Source organism: Pan troglodytes, chromosome 14 (assembly GCF_028858775.2).
Source record: "Pan troglodytes isolate AG18354 chromosome 14, NHGRI_mPanTro3-v2.0_pri, whole genome shotgun sequence".
Lineage (NCBI taxonomy): Eukaryota > Metazoa > Chordata > Mammalia > Primates > Hominidae > Pan > Pan troglodytes.
In genome coordinates, this window is record NC_072412.2 from 17,701,523 (window position 1) to 17,713,327 (window position 11,805).

Sequence of the window (11,805 nt, forward strand, 5' to 3'; positions counted from 1 at the left end):
GCTTTATGATCTGTCACCATCTCCTGTCACCCCTAGATGAGACCATCTAGTTGCAGGAAAATGAGCCGAGGGCTCCCACTGATTCTACATGATGGTGAGTTATATAATTATTTCATTATATATTAGTAATAATAGAAATGAAGTGCACAATGTATGTAATGTGCTTGAATCATCCTGGAACCATCCCCCACCTCAGGTCCATGGAAAAATTATCTTCCACAAAACTAGTCCCTGGTGCCAACATGACTGGGAGAGCAGGGTTAACAGATGTGAGACCCCTTTGCCTTGTCTTGGATTAATGTGCAGATATACATTGTGTGAATGACATCTGATGGTGCCATCTTGCCCTGTAGATCATTTTAGGGACACCTCCAGTATTTCATGAAAATTAAAATTTCTTCTAGTGACGAACAAAATGGTACCCAGAAACAACTTTCTGAAGAACAGAACACTGGAATATCACAAGATGAGATTCTGACTAATAAACAAAAGCAGATGGAAGTGGCTGAAAAGGAAATGAATTCTGAGGTATTTTCTTTAGTCATTATCAAATGTTTTCATATGTGTGTATATTTTTAAAAAGCTTTATTTTGGAAGGTATAAAGGATTTTTAAATCATACATATACACACACACACCCTGTATATCCTTGGTCATATATCTATATATGTACACATAGGATAAAGCCATGTTCTTAATTCAACTGCATTTGCCTGCAACAGTCGAGTAGTGACCTTCACAATGGCCTCAATCCAAAGGAAAAGCATTTGATATTTTTCATAAGAATTGATTATCTTTCCAATATCAAAAATAAGTTTTGCTACTAACAACAGATTTGCTAGTTTTGGGACATTAGTTCTTTTTAAAATATTAATAGAGAAGTCAGTTTGTTATTTTCACTAATAGGAAAGTAGGAAATGTACAGCTGGGTCAGAGGCCACATTGTGGATGTCATTATCCTTGCTTTTGAGGAGAGGAACAGTTTGCTCCGAGTAGTTTCTCATTTCAATGCAAAGAGCTTTGAAAACAATGACATGCCATGATACACATTTAGTGATAATTTATTGATAAGTATTTTCTTCCCAGATGAATAGTTCAGTATGTTTCCCGTATTTCACACTTACTACTATAATGTTTCAAACATTATGAAGAGGAAAGAAAAGTTATTGCAATGGCAAATAATCTCATGATTTCTAAGAAAAGCCTTGTAAGTTATATCTTATTTACCATTTGTATTTTGAAATAAAAGGCTTCTTTTGTATTTATATATTTACACCACAGAAGCAACTGATTTTGTGGAGGATCACTAGCAGTAGCATCAGAAGACCTGGCAAAAATCTTGCACGTTGCATATATACGTGTGTGTGTGTGTGTGTGTGTGTATTCTAGATGGAGTCTTGCACTGTCACCCACGCTGGAGTGCAATGGCACAAACTCAGTTCACTGCAACCTCTGCCTCCCAGGTTCACACGATTCTCCTGCCTCAGCCTCCTGAAGTGCTGGGATTACAGGTGTGAGCCACTGGTCCTGGCTGCATATATTTTTTGACCTCTCCTTTTAAGAATCGTGATCTTAAATGAGTTGAGTGTTGTATATAGAAGTGCAATGCTTAGATGCCGGTGTGTACATTGTAGAAGGGTACAATGCTTAGATTTAACAGTTATGAATAAATGTAATTCTTATAACTGACTGTAAAAATATTAGAAAAGCAGTATATTGATAAAACATTCCTCAGAAAAAGGAACTTAAAGAACTTTGAGGAATTGCTTCTGTCCTAATATATGCATAGCTAAGGCTCTTATGATGGTGTGGTTTGTAGGTTAGATATCAGAGTGTAAACCCAATTTTAAAAATGTAGCCAAATGTATTAATCTTCTATTTTATGCCTCTGGGTTTTTTGTAATTCAGAGAAAGGCTTTTCCAATTCTGAAATTCTTAAAAATCCTCTAGTGATTTATTTTTCATGGTCTTTAGATAAATATTTCAACTTTTTGGAATTTACACTCTTTTAGATTTGAAGTTTTGTCCAACTTTTTTCCAGTTAAATATCCACTGTGGGAATTATTTCATTATACAAATATAAATGTCATTCTTTAATTTGAGAAGAAATCATGATATGTCATTCTATTGAGTGCTAAGTAAAAGTTCCCTTTGTTTACTTAGCTTTCTCTTAGTCATAAGAAAGAAGAAGGTCTCTTGCGTGAAAACAGCATGTTGCGGGAAGAAATTGCCATGCTAAGACTGGAACTAGATGAAACAAAACATCAGAACCAGCTAAGGGAAAATAAAATTTTGGAGGAAATTGAAAGTGTAAAAGAAAAGAGTGATAAACTTCTAAAGGCTATACAATTGAATGAAGAAGCATTAACGAAAACCAGTATTTAAGTACAGTGGACAGCTTAGGATTTTGACAACTGAGAATGCTCAGTTCTGAACTGGAGAATGTAAGACACAGCTAGGAAACACTGGAAATGGAAATTCAATCATGTCATTGTAGACTGACGACTGCTCTACATGATTGTGATCAAAGTCAGATAGCTGAAAGGGACTTCTTTCCAGAGAACAAACATCAACAGGTTTATTTACAGGAGAAAATGAATTCTCATATATCTCACCTAAAAGATAACAGTGAGATTCTGAACAACTCTAATGCTGACAGTAAAATTAACAACCCAAAAATTAAGCTCCATCACACAGGATAAATTCTGAGAGAAAAGATGAGGCAGGCCACCATCTTTCCTGTTTGGGCAACTTAGTCATTCCAGCGTGCGGGCTTTGGAGAGTACAAACTCACCAGGGGCAGAAGAGATCCTGTGGCATAGCACAGCTGCTTTACCAAATCATGGCCAGAATGCTTCTGTAAGCAGGCCCCTGATCCTGTTCCTCGTCACTGGACAGGATCTCCCACCTGAGGCCTCCAGCTACACCCACCAGTGTTCCCTGGCCAATGGAGATTTGAAACCTACCTGGGACAGAGTTCCCAGAGAGAGGGGTGGGCCATGACCTTTGTTGTTTGGGCAACTAACCCTTCTGGCCTGTGGGCTTTGGAGAGCCCAAGCTGACCAGGGGTGGAAGTGGTACCTCAGCACAGAACAGCCACCCTGTGAAAACGTGGCCAGACTCTTGTTTAAGCCAGTCCCGAACCACATTTCTAATCACTGGGTGGAGCCTTTCAACCAGGGTCTCCAGCCACCTTCACTGCTGTTCTCTGGCTGACAGAGGTTTCAGGCCTCCCTGAGTCAGCGCTCCCAGGGGGAGGACCAGACTGTCATCTTTGCTGTTTGGATGACTCAGCCAGTTCAGTCTTAGAGTTTCAGAGTGTCTGAGGAGACCAGGGGCTGAAGTGAACCCCCAGCACAGCATAGCCACTCTACAAAAACGTGGCCAGACTTCTTTTTTAAACAAGTCTCTATTCCTGTTCCTCCTGACTAGGCAAGACTTCTCAACTTGCTTCCAGTCACATCCTACAGGTGTGTTCAGATTGGCAACAGGTTCATACCTCAGAGGTACAGAGCTCCCAGAGGAAAGGGCAGGCTATCGTCTTTGCTTTTTCGCAGGCTTCACTGCTGATACCTTCAGCCACTGGAAAATACGAGGCAATTGGCGACTGGAGTGGACCCCCAGCATACCACGGCAGCCCCACAGAAAAGTGGCCAGACTGTTATGTGGGTGCCCATTTCCATATCTCCTTGATGGGCAGGTCTTCCTGGCCTGGGTCTCCAGCCAGCCCCCCACTTGAGCTTTCAAGCCAGTAGCAACTCAGCAACTCCCTGGACAGAGCTTCCAGGAGCAACAGAAATCCTCTCTGCCACTGCCTCTGCAGTGGAACTGCCCTTGCTACCCTCAGAATATCAAGGGAGCAAAGACCCTAAGTGCCATATTGACACCTCCAACAAGCTGCAGTTGACACAAGGAACAAGTCAGTCCATCTTCCATGGGTACAACACACCCCTTACTGCTCATCACCAGACAAGGAACCCTGGCTTGGGCCCACAGCACAGACCCTCCATCCTGGGGTGATTACATTAAGTAACTGCTAACTTACACCTCTCTAGGGTGGAGCCCCCAGGAGACAAGGAAAGTGGTGGAGCCGCAAGTCAGCTGATGTGGAGCCCGGAGGGCAGGGACATCTATGTCTCTAGGCTCCACTTGCTCTTATGAGACACTTTATCCCAGCACTTAAGGAGTGCTGAGGTCAGACCAGCCCCATCTCACGTGCAAGATTGCCCAGCACAGATCGGGTCTAAGAGTTCTCTTCCTAAAAAAGGGGACTTGCTTAAAAAAGAAGTCTGGCCGCGTTTGTGTAGAGCAGTTGTGCTGTGCTGAGGATTCACTTTTGAGAGAGTTCTCCTCTGAGACCTGATCTCTGCTGGGCAGTCTTGCACATGAGATGGGGCTGGTCTGACCTCAGCACCCCTTAGTCTGCTTGCCTCTCCCAGGACCCCAGCCAGGCCACACCTGCTTAGAGGGCACTTTCGGGTGCCCACACCATAGCTTCTGTACAAGCGGACCGTGGCTGATCAGTGGAGAGCTGCAGCAAGGTGACCTCTACAGCCACGTACCAGCCTGCACATTACCTCTCCATACTGCAGCCCTTTATATGGAAACTTCCTACATCACTTTGCTGTGTGTGTTTACACAGGTGGGTTTTGTTGTACTTGCCCTAACAGCATATGGGAATGCAGCACACACCCCAACCCACACCAACTGCCACTGAAGATGAAGCCATGGTGGGCACAGAACCAAAAACCCCACCCCTGCTAGCATCTCACTCTTGAGGTAATGCTGTGCAGAGGAAAAGGGACCTTCTTATACCCTGAGTGACCACTGTTGCTTGGGGGGGATCAGAGAAGGCACCTTCACTGGCCAGCCACCCACCCCAAACCAGCACTACCTCCAGTGCAACAGCACACACAGTCAGCAGGGGCCCCCTGGCCCACACCCCAGCTATTTTTCCTCTACCACTAGGTGAATGCCCACAGGGAGGCAGGGACTTTTGCATCTGCTAGCATTCTGCCACAGCTGCCGCACTTTGGTCCCCTCAGTGCAGTGGACTCCAAACCTCGAGGAGCCAGAGAACAAAGTTGTGGCCCAATACAAGTTCCCCAGAGTTAAAGCACACAGTCCAAGAATTGGGAGCTGCATGTTGGCCCCTTAAAATCCTCCAAAAACAAAACCTGTTGGCTGAATCCACCTTACACCACAATCAAATCCTCAGGGTCATCAGATATAATAAAGGAAAAATACCCTGTCCAAAGGTCAGCAACCTCAAAGATTGAAGGTGGATAAGCCCATAAAGATGAGAAAAAGACTCTGTGCAAGAACACTGAAAACTCAAAAATTCAGCATGCTTTCTTTTCTCCAAATGACTGCATCAACTCTCCAGCAAGTGTTCAGAACTGGGCTGAGGCTGAGATGTCTGAAATGATACAAGCAGAGTTCAGGATATGGGTAGGAACAAAGTTCCCTGAGTGAAAGAAGTATGTTGTAATCCAATACAAGGAAGCTAAAAATCATTGTAAAACATTGCAGGAACTAACAGACAAAATAGCGAGTATAAAGAAAATAACTGACCTGACAGAGCTGTAAATCACACTAGAAGAATTTTCATAATGCAGTCACATGGTGATTGTGTGTGATTGCATTATGAAAATTATTGTAGTATGTGTGGGCACCTGAGAGTGCCCTGTAAGCAGGTGTGGCCAGGCTGGGGTCCTGGGAGAGGCAAGCAGACTAGGGAGGGCTGAGGTCAGACCAGCTCCATCTCATGTGCAAGACCATCCAACAGAATAGACCAAGAAGAGGAAAGAATCCCAGAGCTTGAAAACTGGCTTTCTGAAATAAAACAGGCAAACAAGAATGGGGGAAAAAAGAATGAAAGGGAATGAACAAAACATCCGAGAAATATGGGATTATATAAACGACCAAATCTATGACTGATTAATGTACCTGAAAGAGATGAGGAGAATGGAACCAACTTGGAAAACACATTTCAGAATATCATTCATGATAATGTCCCCAACCTAGCCAGACAGGCCAACATTCAACTTCAGGAAATCCAGAGAACCTCAGTAAGATATGCCATGAGAAGATCATCCCCAAGACACATAATCATCAGATTCTCTGAGGTCAAAATAAAAGAAAAAGTGTTAAAGGCAGCTAGGGAGAAAGGCAACATCACCTGCAAAGGGAATTCCATCAGACTTAGCAGACCTCTCAACTGAAACTGTACAAGCCAGAAAAGATATTCAACATCTTAAAGAAAAGAAATTTCAACCCAGAATTTCATGTCCAGCAAAATTAAGCATCATAAGTGAAGGAGAAACAAGATCCTTTTCAGACAAGCAAATGCTGAGGGAATTCATTATCACCAGACCTACCTTACAAGAGCTCCTGAAGGAGGCACTAAATATTGAAAGAAAAGACCACCACCAGCCACTACAAAAACACACTGAAGTACACAGATAAGTGATGCTAAAAACCAACCACATACATAAGTCTGCAAAAAAGCCAGCTGACAGCATGACGACAGGATCAAATCCACACATACCATTACTAACCTTAAATGGAAATGGGCTAAATGCTCCAATTGAAAGACACAGGGGGCAAGCTGGATAAAGAACCAAGACCCATTGGAGTATGCCATCTTCAAGAAACCCATCTCACATGCAGTGCCCTACATAGGCTCAAAATAAAGGAATGGAGAAAAATACTTCAAGGAAATGGAAAATAGAAAAAAGCAGGTGTTGCACTCCTAGTTTCTGACAAAACAGACTATACCAATAAAGATTAAAAAAAAAAAAAGACAGAGGGCTGGGCGCGGTGGTTCACGCCTGTAATCCCAGCACTTTCGGAGGCTGAGACGGATGGATCACAAGGTCAGGAGATCGAGACCATCCTGGCTAACACGGTGAAACCCCGTCTCTACGAAGAATACAAAAAATTAGCTGGGCATGGTGGCGGGTGCCTGTAATCCCAGCTACTTGGGAGGCTGAGGCAGGAGAATGGTGTGAACCTGGGAAGTGGAGCTTGCAGTGAGCCAAGATCGTGCCACTGCACTGCAGCCCAGGCGAGACAGTGAGACTCCGTCTCAAAAAAAAAAAAAGAGAGAGAAGGAGATTACAAAGGTGGTCCTGACCTTTGATAAATCTCATTATTGCTTGATACCAACCTGGGCTATCTTTATTGCCCAAACCAATAGGATAATGTGCTGAGGTTAGGGAGCTTCTCCCCTGCAGAGAATCCCTGATCTCCCAAAATTTGGTTGATATCTAAGGTTGATTGCCATACAACTCCTTTTCTGAAGTTTTTCTTATTTCCAACAAGGCAAGTTTTCCTGCTTCCATGATGATGGAGAGCAGGCACCTCCTTTCTTGAGTTTCAGCTTGCTTCTGACAGGGAAGGTGAGTGTAAGTTTTTTCCAGCTTCTAAGATGGCAGAGAACAAGCACCAGCCTGAGACTTATTTCCAGGTAAGTAGCTGAATTAGAGTTTTGTCTTAAAATTTTTCCTTAATGACTAAAATTTAAGATTACTCACCAGCTGCTTTTAATTTCTCGTTACCATTAGAACACTCAGTAATCATATGAATTGTGCATTTGTTTGTTTGCTTAACTCTTTTTGTTTGTTTATGTTTGGGGTTTTGTTGTTATTGTTTCACTTTTCTCCCATCTCTTCCTGACTTGGTCAAATCCAAAGAATGCTCCAAATTGTGGGGAACAAGGCTTCTGAATTAGCTAAAAGTCATGTGGCTGAAAAATTCCAGTTAGCAGAAATGATTTTTTTTAACTTTTTTATTTTTATTTTTTACATAAGTGGTTGCATCTTTTGCTAGCCAAGGCCAAACTGAGGGAGTAGTGGTGGTGACCCAAAGTTAAGATTCTGCCCTGTTCACTACAGAAACCTGAGTTTGGTTCCTAAGTCTAGTTCTTTCTGTTTGATATTTGTGTTACTTTTAAAATATCAGCAGTTTGTCCCAGCTATGATGTGGTAGTAAAAGATTCAGAAGTATTTTCTTTACAAGTTCTATGTTGAAAAGCTTAATTAAAAGCAAATTTCTTTTTTTTAAATTATACTTTAAGTTCTGGGGTACATGTGCAGAACATGCAGGTTTGTTACATACGTATACACATGCTATGGTGGCTTGCTGCATGCACCAACCCATGATCTAATGCCATCCCTTTTCTAGCCCCCCACCCTGACAGGCCCTTGTGTGTGATGTTTCCCTTCCTGTGTCCATGTGTTCTCATTGTTCAGGTCCTACTTATGAGTGAGATCATGTGGTGTTTGGTTTTCTGTTCTTCTGTTAGTTTGCTGAGAATGACAGTTTCCAGCTTCATCCATGTCCCTGCAAAGGATATGAACTCATCCTTTTTTATGACTGCATAGTATTCCATTGTGTATATATGCCACATTTTCTTTATCCAGTCTATCATTGGTGGGCATTTGGATTGGTTCCAAGTCTTTCCTGTTGTGAACACTGCCGCAATAAGCATACGTGTGCATGTGTCTTTATATTGGAATGATTTATATTTTTTTGAGTATATACACTGTAATGGGATTGCTGGGTCTAATGGTATTTCTAGTTGTAGATCCTTGAGGAATCATCACACTGTCGTCCACGATGGTTGAACTGATTTATACTCCCACCAACAGTGTAAAAGCATTCCTATTTCTCCACACCCTCTCCAGCTTCTGTTGTTTCCTGATTTTTTAATGATGGCCATTCCAAGTGGCGTAAGATTGTATCTCATTATGGTTTTGAATTCCATTTCTCTAATGACCAGTGCTTTGCTTCACATGTTCATTGGCTGCATAAATGTCTCCTTTGGGAAGTGTCTGTTCATATCCTTTGCCCGCTTTTTGATGGGGTTGTTTTTTTCTTGTAAATTTGTTTAAGTTTTTATAGATTCTGCATATTAGCCCTTTGTCAGATGGATAGATTGCAACAATTTTCTCCCATTCTGAGGGTTGCCTGTTCACTCTGATGATAGTTTCTTTTGCTGTGCAGACACTCTTTAGTTTAATTAGATCCCATTTGTCAATTTTGGCTTTTGTTGCCGTCGCTTTTGGTGTTCTAGTGATGAAGTCTTCGCCTATGCCTATGTCCTGAATGGTATTGCCTAACACAAGGACATTTCTGTGCCTGAATGCCATATCTCCCAAAGTAATTTATAGAATCAGTGCTATCTCCATCAAGCTACCATTGACTTTCTTCCCACAATTAGAAACACTACTTTAAATTTCATATGGAGCCAAAAAAGAGCTCGCGTAGCCAAGACAATCTAAGCAAAAAGAACAAAGCTGGAGGCATCACAGTACCTGACTTCAAACTATTCTACAAGGCTACAGTAACCAAAACAGCATGGTACTGGTACCAAACCAGATATATAGACAAATGGAACAGAACAGAGGCCTCAGAAATGACACCACACATCTAAAACCATCTGATCTTTGACAAACCTGACAAAAACAAGCAATGGGGAAAGGATTCCTTATTCAATAAATGGTGTTAGGAAAACTGGCTAGCCATATGCAGAAAACTGAAACTGGGCCGCTTCCTTACACTTTATACAAAAATTAACTTAAGATGGATTGAAGAGTTAAACTTAAGACCTAAAACCATAAAAAACCTAGAAGAAAACCTAGGCCACCAAACTCAGGAGAAATGTACTTGTAGTGAAATGCATGGTACAAACACACATTCCCTGCTTCCTTAAGTGGGTGAGGTTGGTGGCTGGTCCACCTGCTCCAGGTGGATCCTTGCAGAGGTGGCTGGTTGCTCTTTGAGCCAGCTTGGCCTTGCCTGGCATTCACAAGCCTCAGTGCAACAACTGTGCTACAAATGGAGCCACGCAGAAAATGACCAGCAGGCTCAGGAGCAGGGTGTACACTGCCTTTGGGGCTCCAGTCCATGCCTCAGGGCTCATATGGCACTGTGGGCTTCATGGTTGCCAAGAGGCAGATCACAGGCCATCTTGTGGAGGACTTTATGTTCAAGTGCAGAAAGCAGCCAGGATTACAACCTAGGAGACTCAGCCTTTTGTGACCCTGGCCAGACTTAGAATTTGGCCCCAGGCATGACACACTCACACAGAGCAGCGTGTCAGTACCTGGGGCCTGTGCATGCCAGGCAAAGCCAAGCTGGCTCAAAGAGCAACCAGCCACCTCTGCAAGGGTGCGCCTAGAGCAGTTGGACCAGCCGTCAATCTCACCCCCTCAACGAAGCCGGGATGGCCAGGTTCCCACAGCCTGAGTGGCTGCCACCTGATGGCTGATGGAGCAGAGGCCTGAGGAAAAGCAGATGGCACTGGGGCCCTACCTTTAGGGTAGAAGAACTGAGGTACCATGTCCGGCAGCAAGTGAAGTTGGTGGCTGGTCCACCTGCTCCTGGCACACCCTTGAAGAGGTGGCTGGTTGCTCTTTGAGCCAGCTTGGCCTTTCCCAGCATGCACAAGTCTCAGTGCAACAACTGTTCTACAAATGGAACCACACAGAGGACATTAGAGGCAGGCTTAGGAGCAGGGTGTATGCTGCCTTTGGTGCTCCAGTCTATGGCTCAGGGCTCATATGTCACTGCGGGCTTCTTGGTTGCCAAGAGGCAGACCACAGGCTGTCTTGAGGAGGACTTTATGTTCGAGTACAGAAAGCAGCAGGATTACCACCCAGGGGACTTGGCGTTCTGTGGCCCTGACCAGACTTAGAATTTGGGCCAAGGCAGGACAAGCTCACTCACAGCAGCATGTCAGTAGCTGGAGACTATGCATGCCAGGCAAGGCCAAGCTGACTCAAATAGGAACCAGTCACCTCTGCAAGGGTGCACCTGGGACATGTGGAGCAGCCACCAACCTCAGCTACTCAAGGAAGTAGGGATGGCCAAGTTCCCACAGCCTGAGTGGCTGCCTCCTGATGGCTGATGGAGCAAAGGCCTGAGGAAAAGTGGATGGCACTGGGGCCCTACCTCTAGGGTAGAAGAACTGATGTGCTCTGACCTGCAACAAGTGAGTTTGGTGGCTGCTCCACCGGCTCCTGGCACACGCTTGCAGAGGTGGCTGGTTGCTCTTTGAGCCAGCTTGACCTTGCCTGGCATACACAAGCCTCAGTGCAACATCTGTGCTAGGTAAGGAGTCACAGAGAGGAAATGAGCAGCAGGCTCAGGAGCAGGGTGTGCGCTGCCTTTGGGGCTCCAGTCCATGCCTCAGGGCTCGTGTGGCACTGCGGGCTTCTTCGTTGCAAAGAGGCAGACCACAGGCCATCCTGAGGAGGACTTGATATTCAAGTGCAGAAAGCAGGCAGGATTACCACCCAGGGGAATCTGCCCTGGACAGAGATAAAATATGGGCCAAAACAGAACAATCTCACTCAGAGCAGGATGTCGGTAGCTGTGGCCTGTGTATGCCAGGCAAGGCCAAGGTGGCTCAAAGAGCAACCAGCCACCTCTGCAAGGGTGCACCTGGAGCAGGTGGAGCAGCCACCAACCTCACCTACTCAAGGAAGTAGGGATGGCCAGGTTCCCACAGCCTGCATGGCTGCATCCTGATGGCTGATGGAGCAGAGGCCTGAGGAAAAGCAGATGGCACTGGGGTTCTACCTGTTGGATAGAAGAAGTGATGTACACCGACTGGCTGTGAGTGAGGTTGGTGGCTGGTCCACCTGCTCCTGGCACACCCTTGCAGAGGTGGCTGGTTGCTCTTTGAGCCAGCTTGGCCTTGCCCAGCATGCACAAGCCTCAGTGCAACAGCTGTGCTACAAATGGAACCACACAGAGAAAACAGAGCAGCAGGCTCAGGAGCAGGGTGTGTGCTGCG

General features: G+C 44.6%; 1 protein-coding gene across 3 annotated transcripts in view; it reads left to right on the forward strand.

The window, feature by feature from the left end:
- LOC112205576 (POTE ankyrin domain family member B3) overlaps positions 1 to 11,439 on the forward strand; it is a 44,702-nt gene extending 33,263 nt beyond the window's left edge. The window contains exons 10-12 of one of the 3 annotated variants that reach the window (XR_010150350.1): positions 405 to 528; positions 2,163 to 4,185; positions 5,737 to 11,437. Coding sequence is in view for 1 of the 3 variants with exons in the window: in XM_063791908.1 (XP_063647978.1) it covers positions 405 to 528; positions 2,163 to 2,384 (346 nt within the window). In the remaining 2 variants the exon portion in view is untranslated. Of the gene's footprint in view, positions 1 to 404; positions 529 to 2,162 lie in introns of all 3 variants that reach the window. The other 2 variants (XR_010150351.1, XM_063791908.1) reach the window with 2 other exon arrangements.
- The last annotated feature ends 366 nt before the right edge of the window (positions 11,440 to 11,805 follow it).